Source organism: Carcharodon carcharias, chromosome 2 (assembly GCF_017639515.1).
Source record: "Carcharodon carcharias isolate sCarCar2 chromosome 2, sCarCar2.pri, whole genome shotgun sequence".
NCBI classification, from domain to species: domain Eukaryota; kingdom Metazoa; phylum Chordata; class Chondrichthyes; order Lamniformes; family Lamnidae; genus Carcharodon; species Carcharodon carcharias.
Genome location: NC_054468.1, coordinates 67,014,368 through 67,039,626, shown reverse-complemented (window position 1 = coordinate 67,039,626; position 25,259 = coordinate 67,014,368). Strand labels below are relative to the sequence as shown.

At 45.4% G+C, this 25,259-nt stretch overlaps 1 protein-coding gene across 1 annotated transcript in view; it reads right to left on the bottom strand.

The window, feature by feature from the left end:
• Positions 1 to 363: 363 nt before the first annotated feature.
• Positions 364 to 25,259, bottom strand: part of prss16 (serine protease 16) — a 72,118-nt gene continuing 47,222 nt past the window's right edge. Inside the window, exons 9-10 of the mRNA XM_041205418.1 lie at positions 22,769 to 22,965; positions 364 to 473 (exon numbers count right to left, since the gene is read on the bottom strand). Of these exons, the coding sequence (XP_041061352.1) occupies positions 364 to 473; positions 22,769 to 22,965 (307 nt within the window). The remainder of the gene's footprint in view (positions 474 to 22,768; positions 22,966 to 25,259) is intronic.

Genomic DNA, 25,259 nt, shown 5'->3' with positions numbered 1-25,259 from the left:
CCTAAATATTAAACTATAAAAAAAATGTACAATAGTACAATAGCACACGCTTACTGTTTGACATGTTGAGTTTCTTTACTTGTAGAATTCTGCAAGTATGGGTTAACACTCATTCTGCTGACACCCAAACCATAAATCAATATGGTTAGAATATTGTGAAAAACATTTTAATATATCATTACTAGTAATAATACAGTTTATACAGAAAGGCATTGCATTAACAAGTTTTGGAGGGGAAAAATGTAAGTAACATTTTTTCGTGACATTCTGTACGAGCAGGTTGAGGGGAGAAAAAAAATACAGCTAAATCCCTGAAGTTCTGAATCCTTTTATAAAGTTTCATTCTCACATAGATAAAAGACTTCATTCTTCAATCCAGGTTTTGAGTCGCTGCAAAATTTCTTCTCTTGCCTTAACAAGTTGTGGTCTATCAGTTTGTTTTTCTGGGTACATGTCAGCACAATGGGCTGTACCTGTTTGAGTGATTAAGGACAACACACAAAAATGAAAATCCTAGAGAAACGAACTTACCTGCACTGTATTTTCACAAAGTCCTCATTTATATTTACTGATTTAAAACATGCCAAGCATATCCTGCATGCAGATATACTCCCCTTAGTTTAATGTCAGTTATGACCTCTTAATTTAAACATGCAAGCGTCACTATGTAAAACACCCACTTGCCTTATTGGAATTCACTAACATTTCTATAACTCATACCAGATACAGGCTTATACTCAACAGTTACTGTGTTAGACACAAGTCAACCCTCAAGGTTTAAAAAAAGACTAAAACTAAAACATTTTCTTCAAGTTCTTCAACCAATCCTTTCTTTGAAAGTGTTGTGAATCTTGTTCAGCTAGTTTTTCATGCTGGATGTAAATTATTTTTCAACAGGCTTTTTGTTTAATCAGTTTGGAAATTAGCTTTGAGCTGTTCCAATTTTAGTCTCCCTTTCTAGAAACTGGATAAGAGCATTTGAGGCATCACACAGATCACTTGGAGAGTAAACAAAATGATTAAACATTGTGTATTTCTGTTTTATTGCAACATTTAATTGATGGTCCCAGATGAACAATTAATTAGAATTTTGCTGACAAAACTTTGGCCACTTGCTCAGCTAAATATCATTACATCTGTCATTATTTTTTCTCTGCTACTTCTCTTTTTGGTAGGCTAATTCGTAAAGCAAAGCTGAAAAGTGTAAAAGGACATGATCCAAGGTTTGAGCTATTACATTACATTGTGGATGATGAAACTCTGGCATATTCGGAAGATGAAACCTATCAGTTTGAGACAGACCAATTAACTGGAGACAATCTTAAAGGGAACAAGAATGCCATATCAAATGAACTAGATGCTGTATAGCGGACAAGAATGAAAATACTACTGGACTTTTACTAAAAAAAAACCTGTACGAGCACAATGCAGTTTGTTCTATGTCAATTCTCAGCATGGATGGAACCAATCAAATGCAAAGAAAATCACTCCCCCGTCTGTCATTTAAATTTATAAGTAAAATATTTGTGATTAAATTACTGCTTGAAGGAAGGATTAATTTATATGTCCATTTTATTAGAATCTCCATAGTGCTGATAATGCAATGTTTGAAATCTATTGTCATGCTGCACATGCTTTCCATTTGGGGCAATGAGACAGAATGCTTGTCTGCACACTCACTCAGCTGTAAGGTTCTGGGCAGAAGCATCCCGGAAATCGGCAAACTCAGATGTCGGGCGGGGAAAGCGGCATTTGTCCCGCCGGCAGCAATGGCGACTTTTTCCACATGGCATTTTGTTGAAAAAAGGCAGCCACACAGGTTTCACGTTGGATCGCTGGCAGGGTGGCCTCTGATTTGCCCACCCCACTGGCACCTCAGGCCTTCAGTAATCCAGGTGCCATGTTTAAAGGGCACCCCTGCACAGAGCTAGCACTCTCTAAGGGATCAAAAGCTGCTGTAAAGTCATGGCTGTCAAAGGGAGGAAACATGCAAATTTAGCAATGCCTCCCTTGAGTGCCTCTTGGACGCAATGGAGGCCTGACGTGATGCCCTCTACTCCCGCTCTGGGCGAAGACCAGCAAGCAAGGTTACCAGCTGTGGTCAGTGCCAAAGCCCTGCAAAAATGGACCTAGTGCCGAAAGACGATGAATGATCTCCTCCGGGATAAGTCACTCTTCTCATCACTCTCAATTCTCACACTGACAAACCCATCATACATCCACAGGGATCTCACTCACTGCCAGTTTAAGGGATATCACCATTCACTTTCTCACACACACCATCATCTGCCCTGCAGATCGTGTCCATGGCACCAGTCAGCACCCACACGTGCCAGGCATCCTCCTTAATTGGCCAGGCAGGCATCCTCTCTCCATCTGCTTTCATGCAGGACAAGCTGGCACACAACAGAAGGGAGAGGTCACAGACTGGTGGAGAAATGCCCAACATCAAGGTCCTCACTGATTTTGAAAATAGAGTCATCCAGCTGGCTGGTGTTGATCTGGACTGTTCCTGTGCTGACAGTGAGGTCGGCGGAGCTCAACCAAGTGAGGAGCCAGCAATGCAACATCCAGCAAACAACTATGCTGTGAGTCAGTTCCCCTGTTCCACAGTCCACTTCCATGCACTAATTATCTCCCTATTTTTGCAGATACATCTGGGAAGCAGCCGAGGGAGGTCCACAAGCCCGGTCCTCAACCCCAGCCCTGAGGACACCACAGAAGAGGAATCCGCATTCACCGACATTGAAGACCCATCACAGCCTCACCCACACCCTCCACCAGCGCAGAGACACATACCTCAGTGGGACCTAGTTCTAGAGTCGCCTAGGGGGGGGTCACAATTTGGTGAGCACATCGCACTGGTCTGATCCACAGCAGGCAAAGGCGGGGACTTCCTAGGTTTCCAGCACTGAGAGGACTGCTAGAGGCCAGAAATCTGCTGAGTCCAAGTCCATAAGACCATAAGACATAGGAGTAGAAATTAGGCCATTCGGCCCATTGAGTCTGCGCCATTCAATCATGGCTGATAAGTTTCTCAACTCCATTCTCCCACCTTCTCCCCGTAACCTTTGATCCCCTTACCAATCAAGAACCTATCTATCTCGGTCTTAAATACACTCAATGACCTGGCCTCCACAGCCTTCTGTGGCAATGAATTCCATAGATTCTGGTTAAAGTTAGACTCTGGCTAAAGACGTTTCTCCTCATCTCTGTTCTAAAAGGTCTTCCCTTTACTCTGAGGCTGTGCCCTCGGGTCCTAGTCTCTCCTACTAATGGAAACATCTTCCCCACATCCACTCTATCCAGGCCTTTCAGTATTCTGTAACTTTCAATCAGATTCCCCCTCATCCTTCTAAACTCCATCAAGTATAGACCCAGAGTCCTCAAACATTCCTCATTTGTTAAGCCTTTCATTCCTGGGATCATTCTTGTGTACCTTCTCTGGACCCTCTCCAGTGCCAGCACATCCTTCCTGAGATACAGGGCCCAAAACTGCTCACAATATTCTAAATGTGGTCTGACCAGAGCCTTATAAAGCCTCAGCAGCACATCCCTGCTTTTATATTCTAGTCCTCTCAAAATAAATGCCAACATTGCATTTGTCTTCCTAACTACCGACTCAACCTGCAAGTTAACGCTAAGAGAATCCTGGACTAGGACTCCCAAGTCTCTTTGCACTCCAGACTTCTGAATTCTCTCCCCATTTAGAAAATAGTCTATGCCTCTATTCTTCCTACCAAAATGTATGACCTCACACTTGCCCACGTTGTATTCCATCTGCCACTTCTTTGCCCATTCTCGTAACCTGTCCAAATCCTTCTGCAGCATCCCCGCCTCCACAATACTATCTGTCCCTCCACCTATCTTTGTATCATCTGCAAACTTAGCCAGGATGCCCTCAGTTCCTTCATCTAGATCATTAACGTATAAAGTGAAAAGTTGTGGTCCCAACACTGACCCCTGCAGAACTCCACTAGTCACCGGCCGCCATCCTGAGAAGGACCCCCTTATCTCCACTCTCTGCCTCCTGCCAGAAAGCCAATCTTCTATCTATGCTAGAACCTTGCCTCTAACACCATGGGCTCTTATCTTACTGAGTCAGGTGAGGAGTCTCTGGACTTGGTCGCACCTCAGTTGCTGGAGCTGCAAAGGCAAGCTCGGGAACATCAGGAACGGATGTCCACAGCACCCATCAGATTACAAGGCATGATAGGAGTCCATCTGCCTTCTGTCTGAGGTGATAGCAGTGGCATGCCAATGCACTAAGGTCAATGCTGGTAGAATGGTGGCCACCACGGACACCTTGGTCCAGGACATTGGTCCTGGAGTGTAGGATTTGCACTCCATTGCCGAGACACTTGCAGGCATCCGTTAGTGCCAAGCAAGAGGGAGGGCAGAGTGTCTTGAGTTCACTCCAGCTGCCCCTCCCTCTTAAGGATTCAGCCAGGGGCCCTCGGGTGCCCATAGGGAGGAGGAGCAGCAGGTACACGCTCCAGGACTATTCACCCAGGTGCCTCCAGGAGTGTCCGGCCCATCCGAATCCCCTCTTCCTTTGACTCCAGCAGCCCCAGCTCCACAAGCCAAGGAGGGTGCCACTGCTTACAACAGGACCCCGAAAGCAGGCCGGGGCACTCCAGGTCTCAGCCTGCCAAAGTCATCACAGACAACTGGGCATACGTAGGCTGCCTCCACTGCATTGTGGATGTCAGGGGAGCACCAAGACGTAGCAGCAAGGTTAGAAAGGTCAAGAAGATTTATTTGCACAACACGGGCACAGGTGTTCATCACTTGTACTTAATGTTGACCATTGTAAATAAACTTCCAAGAAAGTCTCCTCGTCCCTGGCCCCTTGTTATGTTGAGCAGTGTTCGTGTCAATCAGATGTGAAAACTTGTTTCCTGCACAAAATGAAGACCAGTGTCTTCAACACGTAACCATTAAAAGCACACAATGATTTTCCAGCTTCAAAGTCACTCTCCAGATCAGTAATGCCTGCACTTTGCTTTGGCTTGTGTTTGGTGCAAGAATCTCGTACCCAAGCATCACTGGGTTCTGCGATGTCCCTGTTTGCTCTCAGCACCTTTGACGGGGGGCTGCCCCCACCATCTTGTCAACATTCCTGCCAAGTGAAGGTGTGTTGCTGAAAGGAACAGGTGATGAAGCCTGCCAAAGAATCAATTTGTCTTAAAGTCCATGTGCCCGCTGTATCTCAGCAGTGTCTCCATGATATGACCCTCTTCACGGAGTGTCTGTGCGCTGCCCTCACCCAGACGGGTGTCAGATGTTCCCAGATGCAATGTGAAGGTCTCAGGAGTGTCCTCACTGCCTCTCGTCATCATCCTCCTGGAATCTTGTGGCAATGAGGGCCTCACGAGCTTGCCTGCCTTGTCTGGCCAGTGTAATGACCTCATCACCTGCATCCTCCCCTTCCCTTATCACCCTCATCCCCTTTGACTACCTCCTCATCGGAGGAGATGTGCAGCTCTTGCATCTCCTCATTATCCAAGTCCTCCCCACTTTGCATTACCAGGTTGTGCAGCACGCAGCAAGCCACGATGACGCACAACACCCTCTGGGGAGTGCACTGCAGTGCTCCACCAGACCTGTCGAAGCACCAAAATCTCATTTTCAGGATGCCAACGGTATGTTCAACCAAACTCCGGGTCACGACATGAGCATTGTTGTACCTTCTCTCACCAGGAGTCTGAGGCCGCCTCACGGGCATCCTTTGTGGGTAGCCCTTGTCGCCGAGGAGCCAACCCTACATCCTGTGTGGTTCCTGCAAGATGTCAGGAATCTGAGACCTGCTGAGGATGTACAAGTCGTGGATGCTTCTGGGGTACCTTGCACAAACTTGCATGATCTGTTTGTTATGGTTGCAGTCCAGCTAAACATTGAGAGAGTGGAAGCCTTTGCGGTTCACATACTGGACTGCTGGTTCCAGGGAGATTTAAGAGCCACATGGGTGCAGTCGATTGCACCATGCGCCTGTGGGAATCCGGAACTCTCAGCAAATTCCAGTGCTCTTGCTTCCTGGCTTGCCTGATCCCTATCGAAAATAACATAGAAACTAGGAGCAGGAGTAGGCCATTCGGCCCTTCATGTCTGCTCTTCCATTCATTATGATCATGGCTGATCATCCAACTCAATAGCTTGGTCCCACTTTCTCTCCATATCCTTTGATCCCTTTCGTCCCAAGAGCTATATGTAACTCCTTCTTGAAAGCATACAATGTTTTGGTCTCAACTATTTTCTGTGGTAACAAATTCCACAGGTTCGCCACTCTCTGGGTGAAGAAAGTTCTCCTCATCTCAGTCCTAAGTGGTTTACCCCATATCCTCAGACTGTGACCCCTGGTTCTGGACTCCCCCAGCATCAGGAACACCCTTCCTGCACCTACCCTGTCTATGAGATTCCCCCCCTCATTCTTCTGAACTCCAGCGAATATAATCCTAATCGACTCAATCTCTCCACATATGTCAGTCCCGCCATCCCAGGAATCAGTCGGGCGAACCTTCGCTGCACTCCCTCTATAGCAAGTACATCCTTCCTCAGATAAGGAGACCAAAACTGCACACAATATTCCAGGTATGGTCTCACCAAGTCCCTGTACAATTGCAGCAAGACATCCCTGTTCCTGTACTCGAATCAAACAAAGTTGTGTGCCTTGGCAAAAAGGGCATCTGGGACCTCCTGGATACATTTGTTGGTGGAGGCTTGTGAGATCCCACAAAGGCTCCCATTGGAGCCCTGGAAGGAGCCACTGTCATAGAAATGGAGTGCGACAATAAATTTAACTGCCAATGACAGTGGATGCCCTTCAAGTCCCGATGGTGCCAAATTTGCAGAAGGTGGCAATAGTGTGTGACCAATTCCCTTGACATGTACAGGTGTCGGTGACACTGGTACTCGCTCATCCGCAGGTAGCACATGCACCGTCTATAGACCCTGGATCTAGCGATGCGCCTACGAATGACTGATTCTGTGGGGTTCATCCTCTGCATATGGAGGAGGCCCTGCCACCACTTGGCCTTGAGGGTTCTACTCCTTCCTTTAGCGAGCCAGGTGCCCCCGTCGCATTCTTCTTCTTCTTCTTTCCTGCTTATAAGCAATGAGGCTGACAGCGAGATCACCAGGCTCCACCTTCCTGATGGTCTCCTCACTGCAGTATCAAAGTGAGACGCAAGGCTCAGCAATTTCCTCCTAAGGGCCACTCTTGGTCAAGTCATCACCTGCGGCTGCCTCTCAAGGCCCCCTAATGCATGGAGAGTCCAAGCCACCACATAGATGCCCAGTATTTAGTACGCATGATGGTTCACCGTGCCCTCATCCAGCCCTGTCCCACACCACATGACCGAGTGGCAGCAGCTTTGGCCACTTGACTGCATCGTGAACTCTCATCTCAAGCGCAGGCATTTTCCTAACCTGGACTCCAAGACTTCGCGGCTTGCTTGTACCATGAGGATGACTTTTCAATGTCAACTGAAACATAATGCAAAGGACTCCGTCAGTATTCGATGGCCACCTTTCCGAAGGAGATCCTCAAGCTTGCCCAATCACACAATGCACCAGAGCACTCATTAGGGTTTGAAGTGTGCACGCGAGGGGTAAATAGTAGAGGAACAATCGTTGGCACTGAGAGGAATTAGTGCTGCTCGAGTCAGCACAATTGCTGGACTAGGCTGACTCCAAGCATGACAATTGAGCACAAGCTAAATGTTCTCAGCTGTGGTGGAGTGTTCATCTTTGACATGTTTTGCCATTAGCCCAGATGTTTTCTCACTCACCCCCACTCCACATGTGTTTGTGCTGAAACTTCAGTCAGTGCTGCCATGACAGCCCCGCCCCGCCAAACCCCCCGCCCCACCCCCCCCCCGCCCTGCCAAACCACACCCCCCCCCCACCCCCACCCCCCCCCCCCCCCCCAACCCCCGCCCCGCCAAACCCCCCGGGTGGGGTATGATTCCAGCGTGTGGCTACAATAATTAGATGCAAATTTATTTAAAATTAAATTCTCGACATTTGACAGCGGGAAACACGGCCCGTCATTGACAGGAGTGGAGGGGTGGGTGGGAGTGGACAATTGAGCCTGGATTTACATCATCTGTAAACGCAACTAAGGCCTTCTCACGAGATTCTCCGATATTGCCACCGAATACGTCCATCACGATTGAGCGCAGGAAATCCCAGCCTCTGAAACAAACATACAATACACATTCCCAATACTTCTACCAAACACAGTTTCACTCCATTGGCCCCAATCATATGTCAAGACTGATCTCAACTTCCATATTTTGCCACAACTACCATATTTTACCGTGACCAAATGTGGCACATTAGAGTCCTGTTACGCTAATAGTAAGGTGTAGGTGCGCTTAGCATGTTTTGCCCAAAGATGAGTATTTTTCACTCCCTGATCATATTCTCTTTCTACGTGTTTCCCCAGCAAGAGGATAAAATAAAATGGACAACTGCTACATGCCATTGGATGTTTCTAGGGATTGAACTGATTAAGTGGCTCCTTGTGCTAGGGTAATAGATATCACTTATTTATGTGATAGCTACTTAAAGCTACATAATATGCAAACATCTGTCTTTTGACTGGGCAATAAATATGTGGCATCAGAGAGCTGGGCTACACGGAGCATGCCAGGTCCAGTTCTCTCACTTGCATTTTGTGGTCTCTTCCACATAGGTCGGTGAGATAACGGACCTATGAATGGATGAAGGTTATGTATTAACCCGATGGAGGCAATGCATTTGGTGAGGGTGAGGAGAAGACACATGCATCACATTGCACAAGGACTGGAGTAAGTGGGAGGGGTGAATGGATAAATGAGGAAATGAGGAATTGCATCAAAAGTGAAGGATGGGTGCTGCTGAAAGGTAAGTGGTCTGAGTGATGTGATGAGTATCTGTGGAAATACAGATTGAAAAGAGAGGTAAAGGGGGTTAAACCACAGGAGGTAGATGCATCAGCAAATGTACTCACTTCTCCTGGTCCAGGTAGGTCATTAAACTGTTTCTTGCGCTGCATCCAAGGCCAGGGCATAATGCTGTTTCTGCTCACCTCCTCAGCCACCTCCACAATGCTTTGGTAGGAGCCATAGCTTTCTTCCTCCCATTGTTGGAAGTATGTCCCTCCTGCACCCAGCAGCAATTCCAGGGAAGTATCATTAAAGCTGGGTGCTGCCATCCATTCTAAAACTTAACTCCTCCATTTCTACATTAATTAAAGGGACAAAGTTGAGACCACATCCTGCGGATGATGTCATGCTGTGCAGCTTGGAGATGTTAAACTTGGAAGTCAAAATTTATTGCCTCAACCAAGTTGAAATCATAGAATCCGACCAACAGCCTTGATTTCCAGGTTTTGCTCATGCAGTCCCACCCCCTCCTCCCAACCCCCAGCTCATAGTGCATGTCAGGCGCTTGCCAAGCCAGCCAAGTGGGGTCTTAATTAAAAAGTTAAGGACGGACTCCATTAACCTTATTACCACCCAGACTGCATTTTAAATCCAAATTTTGGGGATCCCAGCCAGTCTTAGTTGGATTGGTGTCAGATAGTTCCTGTAGTAATATAAAAAATGGCCCTCAGCCTATTGGTCACTGGATCACAAAGTCATTTTCCTCTGGTTTACCAGGAGAGTTTCCAGCTTCCAGATTGCTACTTCCTCACTTGTTGTCTTGCAACACTTGAGTTAACTTTTTTTTTACTTATTATCAATATCATCCTTACTTCTTTGTTCTGAATGGAAGGAAGCATGGAGAAGCAACAGCAGCAGCCTTAGCAACCAACAGTACCCAGTCCTCTCAGAAGACCATGGGTAAGAGTTACTGTGCTCAGAAGGCCATACCTAGCACATAGGTTCACCTTCATGGTGCTGTCTGAGGAGCAGTGCAGGACGAGGTTTCATTTCAACAAGCAAAGTTGTCACAGTTCTCCGCGTCTCCTGTGACATGACCAGCGGCCTGCTGGACTGGGGGGGGTGGGGGGGAGCGGGACGACACACATGCCATGAAAGTGACCTTCAACGTTGTCCCCAGCCTGAAATTTTATGCCACTGGAATCTTCTGGGGGACAATAGCTGCATCTCCCAGTCTGAAGTTTACTAGTTAAGTTTAACTATTTGGTTTAACTGCACTGCTCCTCACGGCACAGTGAAGGTGAACCTATGTGCTAGATATGGCCTTCTGAGCACACTCACTCTCACCCATGGTCTTCTGAGAGTTCTAAGTACTGTTGGTTGCTAAGGCTGCTGCTGTTGCTTCTCCTCCATGCCTCCTCCATTCAGAACAAAGAAGTAAGAATTATACCAATAATAAGTAAAATAAGTTAACTCAAGGGCTGCAAGACAACAAGTGAGGAAGTAGCAATCTGGAGTGAAGTTAAACAAGTTAAGTTTACCAAAGCCAGGGCCAAACAATATATCACCTTCCTCACGGACCTCAGTGGTCAAATGGGACAGAGCTTGTGGCTTTGCAGCAGTGGCTGGCTTCCCTCACATACAGGATGCAATTTCCTGTACGTGTCTGGTCATCACCAGAGCAGGAGCCAACAACATTTGTGAATAGGAAAGGATCCCACTGTCAGGAAGAACTAGCGCTGGGTCACATGAAAAACATCAGCAGTTCTGTGCCATATTCTCAGGGAGCTGCCTCAATGCTTTTATACTCAGACATTCTACCATCCGCACATTATTCAATTGTGTAAGAAATATGACAGAATGCTTGCTGGACAAAAAGACATACCTCTTGCAAAACTGGGTGGCAATTCCACCATGCCTGAGCAACAAAATACAATACAAGCCAGGACACAAAGAGAATCCTTATGTAATCCATACAATAGGAATAATCATGGTAGAGGTTTAGATATCAGTATCACTCAGGGACTCGCTGCAACATGTCCCAGATAAGAGAATGCTGCAGATTGCACAGCATTGGATTGCAGAGAGGCCTCCATTTGAAGGAGGAAGACCAGGGAGATGGAGAGGAAGCAGTTGTTGAAGCTGAGTCAGGTCAGTGTCTTATCAATCTGCCTAGAGAAGGGTAGCCTCCTCCTGCACTGCTCTTCATATAGTACCATGAAGGTGACACTTTGGAACACAAGACTGTGTACCACGTATGACCTCATGTGCACAACCACACAGACAAAGTTTTCAGGGATCATTTCATTGTTCGTTGATTCTTTGAGCTTTTCACACATCTGAATGAGAGCTTAGACAAAGTCTTCTACACAACAGTTCTTGTTACATTTTCCCCACCAATATAATCCTGCATTAAAAAAAATTGCATTTATATAGCTCCTTTTGTGACCCCAGGATGTCCCAAAATGCTTTACAGTGAATGAATGACTTTAGAAGTGCATCACTGATGTAACGTAGGAAACACAGCAGCCAATATTCACACAGCAAGATCCCACCACAGCCAAGTTACCATCTTTTTTTTGTGATTTTGATTGGGGGATAGATATTGACTAGGACACCAGGGATAAGTCTATGCTGTTCTTCAAAATAATGTCATGGGATTTTTTACACCTCCTTGAGAAAGCATTCAGGGCCTCAATTTAACATCTCATCCAAAAGACAGCACCTCTGACAGTGCAGCACTCCCTCAATACTGCATTTATGTCAGCCTAGATTTTTGTGCTCACATTTCTGGTTTGAACTTTGAGGTCCCAACCACTTTGACTCAGAGGCTAAGGTGCTATCCACTGAGCCACAGTTGATACTTCAATCAAACCATTCAGAGATTCTATATCATTAAAGAGTACACCTTGTGGTGCAGTGGTAGTGTCCCTACCTCTGGGCCAGAAGTTCCAGTTTCAAGTGCCACTTCAAGACTTGATGGTCATGGAAGGTACATTCATAACATGACCAAACAGTTTGATTATCAGTCTTCCAATCCTTCTAGTATGCCTGATGGCAGGTGGTAAGAGCAGGAGAGTTTCCTGGTCAGCCATACTGCAGAAGGCAATGGGAAGCCCCTGCAGTACTTTGCCAAGCATAATCATGGACCAATCCAATGGCAGTCCATAGTCACCAATGCTATCTTGGGGTATGGTAGCTGAAGGAGGAGGAGGATATCATAAACATGCTGACAAAGCAGAAGCTGCAGTGAAACTATGCTACAGACCAATGTACCAAGTCTGCTAAGGGTTTAACATCAAATGTAATAAATGCAATCCAATCATTTAGTCACCCAGGTGATTAACCTATAGTGCTTTTTTATGAAGAAGACTTATTCACCGGGATTTTCTGGCCTCGCCACCAACAGGCATCAACATGGGTGGGACGGGAAAATTTGGAGAGCCTTGACTTTTAACAGCTCTCCTGCGATGATGCCTGCCGGTGTCGGGGCCGGAAAATCCCGCCCTATATCTCTGTAACTCCTATGAGGTGCTCTCCTAGTAGCCTGAGCAGTGCAAAAATTAATGTTCAAGTTTAGTGTTAGGGCCTGATCACACGCTGCTGCCAGTACAATCTAATCCAGATAACTTGCTGTCATCATGACAAATATTGATTTGGGGAAGGGGTAATGAGTGATGTTGATGTGCAAATGTGCAGATGTGTTGATATCCGAGGAGAGGCCATCACCTACTGTTCCTGTCATGACTCTGGCTCTTCTTTGGGGTTTGTCTTAATTAAATCCACTGATATACAAGAGAAATGACAAACAATTTCTTCAAAGACATATCCTTTCATTCACCAAACTCTCAACTGTAGAAGATGGCATGACAACCATTTGAGCTTCCACCAAAGCTACAACACATGCAAGCTGAATACCTGCTATGAGGGCCCAGCTTCAATGTCCCATACTATTCATCATGTGCATGGACTGCACAGTAGTGATACCATGTGAGATGACATTGCGCGAACTGGATGTGGACACTCAACCATAGTTGTGAAATGCCTTGGCACATGTTCTAAAACCTTGTATACCCATTTGTGTGTGTGATGCCAGCCATTTTTCCCCCTGAAAGTTCTCACTCTCTGTCACTGTAGAAAGAGAGAAGAGTGAAGAGTTAGGATAGGAGAGAAAACATGCATTTAATGTTGACCATGCAGGTTAAAGTTGTTAAGCTTATCTGTGCTACATTAATTGAAATGTTGGATAAATTCCAGGTATCCCCTCTTGGGTATACCACCAGTCTGTCCTTCCTTGATGCTCATGTCCCTGCCTGGGCCAGTGATGTCAGTTATGTTTTTGCCCTGGCCTGTGTGAGGACAGTCATTTTGGGGACTCCCCCACATGCTCTGTTCTTCTCCTTAACCTTAGGAATGGTCTCGTCCTCAATAAGGATGAGAATTAACAACAGAGTGTTGAGAAATGAGTGGAGGTGTATAGACTTGTGCAGATAGTGTATGTGGTGAGAGGTGTAAAATAAGCAAGTTGGAAGATGATGAGGAGGTGATGAATGTAGAAGGAAGAGTGTGATGCTAAAATGAGGATTGACCCCCACATCAAGTTAAAATCAGAGCTTAATTGTTTTAATAAGCAAGGTGTCCTTTTGTCATCTTGATTAGTACTGTAGTAGTGACAAGTTATAAATATATACTGATGTTGTATGATCTATTGATCACAATGTCAGCTATATAAACCACTCTGTATTAACAACCTATCTGGACTGTGGTATCATCTTCAACAGAAAAATTGTAGTTTTGCAAAGGCAGTTGTAACTTTTTTTGATTAACATGGAGGAGACAAGACTAATTTTTCTACATTTATATTAGACGTCCATGAGTCAGTTAGTTCATCAATGCCAACTGACTTGGAATGGTAACCTACCTAAACGTTGCCTGACAGGACTGGAACTAAAAAAAAATCTTTCCCTTTCAACGACTGTTAATGTTTTTAACTGAACACTGGTATATTGTCAAGGTAAGTCCCCAAATAATTTATTTTCTTAAAAAACGTGGGCAGGCAAATTAAAGAAGGAGCCAGCTATTGTGGTAGCACTGTATAGATTACAAAGATTAGAATGCAGGGCAATGATCCACTTGACCTATTTAGTCATGTCTAAAATTATTAAATTGAGCAATTTTACAGCTGTCAAGTCCTGAGTACCGGTCGAAAGGAACTTCTTGGCTGCAGGCTAAAGATTATCAACAACCCTTTTATATTGATCAGGTAACTGAACAAATAATAGATTCAGATTTATAAAAGTAAGAATTTCAGTGATGACATAAGGACTGCAAATCATAGATTTAAATGAAAATGACCATTAGATACTTCACAAATTTTCACAAGCTATTTGAATCTATTATAATGAATATCATTCCTTCAGCAGCATAGTTCATGTGCTTATAATTCACTGATAAAACAAGAACACTGTTGGATAATACAGGAAGTATCTGTAAACAATGGCTGGCTTGTCCATGCCCACCTTTCACAAATGATAGTTATATTCTGTTGAAAGCTGAAACTTTAAGACAATTCGTTGTGAATGATGTTGCTGTCCAGTATTTAATCATCTTACTCGATTATTATACAGGATCATTCAGCAACCAAAAAATTGGTGAAGGATCCATTTAGGAAAGGAGAGGAAAATTAATGCCTTGAAAATAGATTAGTGGTAGCATGAATCAATTGTTAATCCTTGCAGAATGCAATAAATAGTCGATGAAAGATAGTGGAAACCCATGCAGATAGCATTAATATGTGGTTCTGTAGTTAATTATGTGCTTAAGATTCTTTAAACACTGAAATAATAACATATAGCTCTCATGGTATTTTCAAGGGTTCTGAAAAATTTGGAGTGCTATTTCTGTGTTTAGTTTTGTCACTCAGCAGCTCAAATATATAACTATCACGGAAATTTACTAAGACAATATGGACCCTGATATTCCTCCACCCCCGAAAATAAAAGCAAACTCTGCAGTTGCTGGAAATCTGAAATTAAAAATGCTTTGAGTCATATATGTCTCTCCTTCAGAACCGAAGTTCAGAAATATTGACCCAAATTTTACGCTTGGGGTGCGCCCAAGGTTGGCGCAGACAGAAGTGGATGTAAAACCTGCTCCCGGCCGAGATTGCGCTATGAACGCGATCTTACGCTCGGTGGCTAATTAAGGCCTACCCAGCATGAAACGCGACCGCCGCATACGTTCTCTGTGTGTGGGGGCGGGAACCTGTCAGGCACCAGGTCCAATGGGGACCCAGCGAGGTGGACAAAAGCGGAAGAGGCAGCTCCCTGAAGGCTGCCAGGAGTTGCGGGGGAGGCTGAGGGAGCTGTCTGGAAGCTACTCAAAAGTATCCTGGTGTGCAGTCATGGCCTCAGCACCTGGAGGCCATAGAAGGCAGGAAGACAACTTGGGTAGGCACTCTGCTCCCCTGTTTCCCAGATGAGTGCCTGGGAGTGCTGGTGGAGGAGGTCAGTGCCAGGTGGCACATTTTAATGCCAAGGGAAGGCAAGAGAAGGCCACCCCACCTGACCAAGAAGGTCTGGACAGAGGTCCCTGTCCAAGTCAGTGGACACGACGTGGTGCACTGCACGTGGCTTCAGTGCTGCACAAGGTTCAATGATCTGCTGCAGTCAGCAAGGGTAAGTGGGGAAATGGCATTGATCTGTGCCTGTTTCTTGTAACGTTCAGGGTAAGAGCACGTATGCCATCTGGCACTTAAGCCTGCCATCCTTCTGGGATGTCAGCACGAAGGCCTCAGTGCATTGCAAAGTGAGATGTGCCACAGGGACACAGCCCACCTAATGCCCTGGAGGGCAGATGGGAACCAGGAAAGGACCTTCAGGGAGACGGAGCAATAATGAGGCTATTTTTCCATGTCAAAAGAGGAGTCATAATGCCAAGGAGTGCCGTAGAACACGTGGGAGAAGTGTTGATCTGTACTTCCTCACCAAGCATTAGAGTGATGCACTGGAGCTTTAATGCCCCTGGCCAGCTCACTTCTCCGGTCATGGTGAGGCGGGGGTCTTGGCTGAAGATAAGAGTGCAGGTGACAGATGTGTGAGCAGTGGGTACTAGGAACATAACGGACTCCTCTCATCAGAAACTGCACTGTCATAGCCAGAGAGCCCATTGAAGCTCCAATGCAGGTGGCACCATGCAGCATCTCTCCATTGTCTCCTCAGCCCACTTAGCATGCATAGTGACTATGATGATTGAATGTACTGATCTTTTGCCTTCCTCCTGCAGATGCACCATCCACAGGACACCCCCGGGACCTTGAGGACCCCCCCATTGCGCTCCGGGGAAAACATCACACCTGCACTAGCATCATGCTGTCTCTCTGAACCAGGCACCAGCGCAGATACTCACACATTGGTGAGCATTAGGGATTTGGCTCCGTGGATAATGCACAGTAGTGAGGGCACATCACACTCACTTGAGGAGCTGGCAGAGGCAGAGAGGTCCCAGGGATCCGACAGTGGGAGCACAGCTGGAGATCAGGACCATGCTACGTCCAAGGCAGATGATGAGCCTCTGGAGTCGTGCATCAGGTGGCAGATGCTGGATGTCCAGTGAGATGTGCGGGGAGAACTAGCGGAGATCCATGAGTGTCTGTGTGCCATGGTCTCTGTCATGGAGAAGTCCATGCAGAACATGAGTTCTGCATTGACCCTTAACATTGACAGCATAGCCTACTCCACTGAGACAGTGGCAACTTTCATGGAGATGCAGCTTCAGGAGCAGACTCTGAGCCATTACTTGAGTCATTCTCCCTGGCCTGTGGAGGTACCTCGCTTTCCTCAGCCTCTAGTGGGTCCCACCTTGCCTGAGCCAGGTTGTGCAATGATTATGAGGAAGGCACACGCTGGTGGATACTGCAATGCTCCTCCTGACTGGTCCAAGCATCTTAAGTGTATCTTCAGCAGCCCGATGGTCCTCTCCACCACCGGCCTTGTGGAGGTATGACTCCTGTTGTATCTCTCCTCGGCCTCAGTTCTTGGGTAATGGAGTGGGGTCATCAGCCACCTCTCCAAGGGATGGTCCTTATCATCCAGGAGCACCCATCCACTCATGCAGGAGCCACGAACAGCCCTCGTACCTGTGAATGCTGCAAGATGTAAGCATCATGTGGACTCCCAGGGTAATGGGCACAAACTTGGAGAATCTGTGTCCTGTAGTCACAGACAATCTGAACATTCATTAAGTGGATAAAAGCTATACCTTGAGTGCCCTACCATCCATTCTTAATTAGCACATTCGTTTAGATAATATCACCAACTTTAACACCTATGTGTTCTTTTGTTCTATTGTTGTTGACATCTTTTGATGATCTGCTTCTATCACTGCTTGTTTGTCCCTATAACCACACCAACCCCCTCCACTTCTCTCTCTCTCTCCGCACGCCCCACACACCTTAAACCAGCTTATATTTCAACTCTTTCTTGGACTCGAACTCAAGTTCTGTCGAAGGGTCATGAGGACTCGAAACGTCAACTCTTTTATTCACCGCCGATGCTGCCAGACCTGCTGAGTTTTTCCAGGTAATTCTGTTTTTGTTATTCATTAAGTGGAACCCCTTTCTGTCTACAAAAACTCCTGGCTCACCTACAGGTGCCTTGATGGCCAGGTCAGTGCAATCTATTATACCCTGGATGCGGGGGAACCCAACCATCACAGCAAAGCCTCATGCTCTCTCTGCCTGGCCCGCCTCATCCATCCGCATGTGGATGAAAGTGTGGACATGTCTAAAGGTAGCATCAGTCACAAGCATGACACAGCTGTGTGCAGTTGATAGAGAAACACTGCACAGATCCCTCACCGAGCCCTGAAAAGAACCAGGGGTATAGAAGTTGAGGGCCACTGTGATCTTCAAAGCACTGGCCACATCATTGGAGGCGATTTCTGGACCTATCATGTGACCTATTGCTGTCACAGTGTCCCTGAAGAGGTGGAGCCTCCTGCGGCACTGGACCTTGGATATCTGGAGGTAGTTGGAACGCTGCCTGAGCACTCTAAACGCTGGGTAGTGGTGTCATCGGCGTGCCCTCCCGCCTTGGCCTTCCTGCTGGCCCTGCACCAACTGAGCCCGTGCTTCTCTTCTTAAAGGCCTGTCCCTGGGACACTGCCTGCACTCACCTGGCCTCCTCTCCCTCCTGCCCCTCACATCCCCTTCAGAGGAGGTTCCACCGGCAGAATACACTACCCCCATTAGATGGGATCAGAGGAGCAGTGCTTTGAAAATGAAAGAACATTGTGCTGCAATATTCAGGGGAACCTTCCAGGGAAGCTGAGGACTTGAGATGCTGAAAGGCAGGCTTGACCATCAAACGAAATACCAAGAAACTGCCAAGAAACTCTGGGATAACTCACACAACAAAGAACTGGCAATGACAGAGAAAGTGCTGCTGCTCTGGGGACCTTTTATCCCACCCGTGGATGAGGAAATGATAAAAACGTGAAATCCGCTCACCTAACTTGCCCATGCGATGAGCTAAAAATTGCGCAGGCAACGTAAAATCGCTGACAATTGGCTTTATAATGGCCTTAATTAGCCCTATAATTGTCAGAAGGCATTGCTTCGATTCCCGTGTGCACTTGTGCATGCGATGACATCAGGCCACACACCAGATGTTTTCTCATGCTATTTTTCATGTGTTCAGGTCGGGTGCGCGCCCAATCTCAGAATGCAAAATCCTGACCATTATCTTTTGTATCTCTCTCCCCAGATGCTGCCGGATATGCTGAGCATTTCCAGCACTTTCTGTTTTTATTCCTCTAACTCCCTTTGACTGGGAACTGCACAGGGTGCAGCATGCCTGATTTTGAAGAGCCAAGTCGTTGGATGTCTCAGTTGCACTTGTTGACAGTGCCTTCTGCATAGAAAGGGAGTGATATAACAGTTGCAGCTGGAAAGCAGCAGTCATAAGATCTCAAAGCCCAAATGTCCCTGGGGAAGTGCAAAGATAGGTGGGATATTACCTTAATATAAGAGCAAAATACTGCAGACGCTGGAAATCTGAAACAAAAACAGAAAATGCTGGAAAAACTCAGCAGGTCTGACAGCATCTGTGAAGAGACAAAAACAAAATTAATATTTCATGTCTGTATGATCCTTCTTTAGAGCTGAAGAGAAGTGGAAATGTGATGAAATTTATACTGTTTAAGGGGGGGATGGAGCAGGTGGAGCTGGATAGAAGGCCAGCAATAGGTGGGGACAAAGGAGGGATTGACAAAGATGTCATGAACTAAAGGACAAAGGGATTGTTAATGGTCATGGTTAGTGCTAAAAAAGGTGCTGATAGTGGCATAAAGGCAAGAAAGCAGAATGTGATTATATTAGAACAAGGGTAGCATTGTGTAAAAGGACAACATGGAACAAGTGACAGATGGCCCTGCAGGGGATGGGGTGGGGGGAGGGGGCTGTGGTGGGGAGATAAAGGATAGAAAATGGAATAAAAAAGCGATAAAAAAGGAATAAAAACCTCACCTATCACTGGCCTTCTATCCAGCTCCACCTGCCCTGCCCACCTTAAACAGTATAAATTTCATCACATTTCCACTTCTCTTCAGCTCTGAAGAAGGGTCATACAGTCTCGAAATGTTAACTTTGTTTTTCTCTCTCCACAAATGCTGTCAGACCTGCTAGGATATTGCCTTCTCAGGCCTATTGATAGTTTCTTCAAGTGGCTCTGCATCTGGGGTGCCTTCCACAAATGATAGAAGAACATGAGGTATGAGACCTGAAAACATCTGTTACAAAGATGAACTTTATAAAATTGTTATGTTTTGGGACACTCTCTTTAATTTAGGCTTAAAAAGGAGGAATGAAGGGAGTCATGTGACCTGTTCTGAATCCTGCCTGACAAGCTTAGGTGGGCGTTGTTAAAGATTAAAACCTGGGGTGGGCGACCAGGGTGTTTTACAGGGAAGATGATGCATGATCTTCACACTTGTAGACAATCGCAGGAGCATCTGTGCTGACTATGGGTAAACTGTTACTCTCCAAATCCCACAGGACGGCGTTTGGAATGTTAGGTTTTATAAACAATTATACTTTAAACTGTCCATTTAGTTTCAAGATAGAATGGCGTTGGGGGCTAAAGGATAGCTAATTAGCATTTCTACTTGGATTCAAGACCCATGGAGATGGCCTTTGAAAAGAGAAAAGTCCAGAGAGGAAGCCATTGTAGGATTAGGTTGCAGGTTTTCTTAATTATCCCAGAACCTCACAAACATGGTCAGTCAGCAAGAATCTGTGCGTATGTGAGAGAGAGAGAGAGAGCATAGAGATAGAGGCAGCCAATTTCTTTGATCACTATAACGAATGTGAGTGGGAGCCTGCACTTGAATTGAGGAGATGAAGTTTATAAAGACTTAAACAAGGCTGGAAGATTCGCTGAACTTTGATAGAGGGAGGGATCTCCAGAATACCCCTCACAATGAAAGTTAGTTGGAGATTAGAATTTAACAAGCCAGAAAAATTAAAAGGAAGCAAATCATCGGGGGATAAGAATTACTCTGGAGTGGTTCCTGGAGAATTTTTATCAGGAATTGAAAAGCTCAAGCATTGTCTAACCAAAGATGGTTTAATAATCATTGTACTCTGGCAGCTGATGAGGGTAGATACACTGAGGTTCTGCAATCTGAAGAAAATTGATGAATGTACAGTAGAATCTGCAGCAAAAGAACAGATAGAAAAAATCTTGCAGTTAAATCACACCTTTCACAAACTCAGGGTAATCCAAAGCACTTTATAACCAATGAAGTACTTTTGAAATATAATAACTGGGCATGATATTTCAGATATCAGAGTTCCCCGCCTGCCACCTGAAGAGTCAGTGGAAAATGTATCCCTACTGATCACGGCTGCCCTGTAACCATTTATCACTCCAAAGAGTGTCAATTGGCTGGAGGTGAGATTTCTGCCCCTCACTTGAGATGAAGGCCCACCTCAGAGACTCTGTCTTCTCAGCAGCACTATCTTGAGCAGTGTACACTGCTGAGCCTACATACAGTCTAAATGTCAGAGCCTCCAGGACCAGGTAAGTGTGGGGTCTTGTTGTGTGTATGGGAGAGGAGGCCTGGGGTAATGGGAGAAGGGGCTGAAGGTCACAATGGCGAGGCCAGACAGGGAAGGAGCAGCCAGGGAGGGGGACAGACATCGGAGGGAGGGCGGGTCATCCCCTTTTCCCGTCCGAGACCCAAGCAGGGTGATCTGCTGGGCTTCTCCAACATCCCTAAACTCGTCCTGCCAGGTGGAAAATTACAGCAAGGTGGGAAATGACCCAGGAAATGAGCAATAATTGAGCCTCAATTGGGGCAACAGGCGGACGGCCGCCCTAGGTCTCATACACCCTCTGAAAAATTGCAGACAGGTTGGGGGCGAGTGGGAAGGCTGCCTGAGGAATTTTACTGCCCCCCTCCACTGCCTGCAAACCCTCCAGTCGGTGACCATAAATGTCTGCCCATTGTTACAATATAAGAAATACGGCTTTCAATTTTGCATAACAAGCTCCTGCAAACTACAACAAAATGAATGACTAGATCATCTATTTTAAGTATTGGTCGAGGGATTAATGTTGGCAAGGAGTGCTCCTTAAATAGTGCTGCATGATCTCTTACATCCTCCTGAGAGAGTTGAATGGGCTTCAGATTAATGACCCATTAAAACATGGCACATCTGTGAACATAATACTTCCTCAATGTTGCACTGAAGTGTTTTCCCAGACTAGTTTTGGGTAATGAGCAGAAAAATTAATGATACGAAGAAGGAACAGAATAGGGGATAGGACAGAGTCCTAGCGAATCCCAAATGATGGAAAACACCAAGGTATAAGCCAAATCATTTTCCCCATATACTCAAAATTATTATTACAATCTGTCCACCATGAAATGACACCCCAGATCTCATAGAATACAAAATGGGAAACAGTTTCTCCTGTGGGCACATACAGTATTGCACTGGTTATGTTACAGTTCAAATTTTTACTAAAATGTAGTTGCCTAATCAGAATCGTAAAATCTTCCATGGATCTGTGCAATCAGGCAAAATTAAAAGAATGTAATCAATTTTTTCACTATATTGAAATTATTCATTGATCTATTTAACATTGGCCCTGGTTCAGTTTTTTTAATACAGCTAAAAATGGGTTTATCACCCCATAAGCATTTTTAGTCAGATGTCCAGTTCTCTACCTGTGAGTAACCTAATTTTAAATAACCAAGAATGACTTAAAAATATATTGAACCATTTACTAGCCAGTTTCAATATAAATACTTTATAACATGTAAAACAATTAAAATGCTTTACTAGTGCCTGTGCAACTAAGAAATGGAGCTCAATTTGAAGACAAAAACAGAATTACCTGGAAAAACTCAGCAGGTCTGGCAGCATCGGCGGAGAAGAAAAGAGTTGACGTTTCGAGTCCTCATGACCCTTCGACAGAACTGTTCTGTCGAAGAATCATGAGGACTCGAAACGTCAACTCTTTTCTTCTCCGCTGATGCTGCCAGACCTGCTGAGTTTTTCCAGGTAATTCTGTTTTTGTTTTGGATTTCCAGCATCCGCAGTTTTTTTGTTTTTATATCAATTTGAAGACCCTGCTTAACAAGCCACAAACGGGTTGTATTGATGGAAACTGACCATTCTCATTATTTTGATCTTGGGGCATGGCCAGTTGTGTGGGAAGGGCTGGCTTCTGGCAAAATGATTTTTAAACCATCATTAAAAGCCAAGAAAATTCAATTTACGCTGGCTGTAACTTATGCTTGAACATCTGCAATCTTATGCAATTGTTTGGCTGTTCTTACCCAGGTTGTGCTGCTATAACTCTAGGTCAGTTTGTTTCATATTTCATTACCTTGAATGTAAATAGCTTTAGGCTCTTCGGTAATGCCCAGTACATGCCAGGGATCCATTGAGCCATTAGGGAAGACTATCCGACTTCCTTTGATTTTAATGCCTCCATAGTTTTCATTGGTGTGTTCGACAGCATCAGCAACTACAGTGTCATTAAATGCTGGGCCAAATAAATCTACACATTGCTGAAGTTTGTAACTATAAGAGAGAAATAAAACTAACATATAATTGTGAAACTGTCTACCTTACTGAATCAAAAGATCAACGATAATAACTTTGCTCCTTAGTGCCAGTATTTTTGGTGCTCCACAGCATGTGTGCACGCTGATGGTGTTAGCTGCAACAGGCATCACTGCCACATGCGCTGGAGCATCCACCACAATTATGCAGAGTAGGCAAATTGTGACCTCAATCACTTGCTGCCAGTTTTGCCATTTTATAACTCATCGCTGCACACATGCTGGCTGTTAAACATGCATAGCTGAGCTCTCATTCAGCAGCAAGAACAATGCCATGCAATGCACCACCCCCCACCGCCCGCCTCCACCACCCCCCCCCCCCAATTCCCCACTAAAAGCCCCACCAGCACTTTTTAAAGGAATCATCAGCTACCTAGTTGCTGATTGATTTCTACTGCTTGCTGCTGCGATTGTAGAAGAGTATGGTGGTTTTGTCAACTCTTTAAAGTTGCTGAATTCTACAGAGAGTGGTGTGACACATCCTGTAGGACTTTGATTTGACTTCAAGAATTCTGCACAAACCACTTGCTCCCACTTTGATTACAACATGACAGAGAGAATAAGGAGAGGCAACAGAGAGCAGGATAAGCTGTTGGAAAAGGGAAGAGGAGGAACAGGAGAAGGACCCTCAGCAGTAGGCCTTTTCCATTAAGCATGTTCTGGGAACAATTCTCCGATTGCAATCTCAGCAAGGAACAGTGTGTCCAATGTTTTTGCTTCACTAAGGATGCCCTCATTGAAATTGCTACCTGCTGCAGCCACAACTGCATCATTGAGCAGGGCAAGGATGGCATTGCCAGTATCTAGGAAGGTAACTGTGGCCATGAACTTTTAGATGCTGTCCTCCTTCCAGGCTGAAGCAGGTGATAGTTGCAACATTTCCCAATTTGCCATTCACTGTTAGGTAAGGCTCTGTATTCCAGGAGAGCTGACTACGGTTTATTTTCTTTTGCCAGAGAGCAGCAAATGGAGTGAGCATGGACTTTTTCAAGGCTGGTAGGCATCCCTATGGTACTGAGTTCCATTGATTCTACATGCATCATTTTGTGGACACCTCCTATCAATTCCAAGATGCATCAATGGGATCTATTTCCTCAATGTTCAGAGAATCATGCAGGTCAGTGGCTGATGTTGTGGCAAAAGTCATGATACCTTCATTCTGTGGCAGTCCTCTGTGTCAGCTGCATTTGAGTCATCATTACAAACCAGAGGGTTGCTACTGGACAACAAAGGCTCTCCTTTGATGCCTTGGCTCAACATTCATGAAAGCGAGAAGAGTGTGAAGTGGGATTTGAGAAGGAGCATAAGACCATCATCCTGGGTATATTTAGTGCTTCCGCTTGCAATGCCCTCTATCACTGTCAGCATAATAATTCGCAGCACCATTTCCTCCAAAGGCTCAGGAGATTCTGATTCTCAATTCTGTGCTGCTGTCTCCTGTTATTTACTACCTCAGAACTTGGGAGATATATTACAGTGGGGAAGGAGGGAAAGCATGCCGTTTGGAAAGCACAAGAGACAAAGTCACAGCAGTATTATCCCAGGCAACAGAGTTACCTTGGCAGTGTCAGTACCTGAACACAGTGAAGCAAGAGTGAATGAGATATGCAAAGGCACAAAACTGTTGCTGACGCGATTGCCAACTGCATACTCTGGAAGTAATCCATGCATGCCAAGAGGCCAGGCCATTTTTTCGCTTATTTACATGAACATAGAACAGTGAGCTTTTCTGATTGTTTTGTGGTTGCTTTCAACCATTCTCTAAACTTGTTGTAGCCCGTCAACTGCAAGTAGCAATTTCTACCATGAATTTTAATAAATGTAATAGAAATATTCGAATGAGGGGTACCAATATGCACACTGCTTACATATCTGAGGCCCCTATAGCAGATGCCACTGGTGTGGCCATGCATTTAACGCCACACTGCAATGTAACTATTGCTCCATGATATTGTGGGAGATGGCATTGCACATCTTGGAGTCTGTCCTTTCTCACAAACAAGTATGCTTTAAATTCCATTTGTAAAGAGGCAAGTGACTCCTCAATATATCATTGCTGATGGACCAGCCTTTTTTGAAAGCCGACCCACTAAGATGTGTAACAGTATGAATGTGTATTCATGCATGTGTATTCAGGTCAGCAAGCTGGATCACTGTTCTGTACCAGTTGGCCCATCATCAACCAGTTCCACTGTTACTTTTCCTCACCAATTGTCAGTACCTCACAAATGCTTCTTTATCATCTAAGTCTAG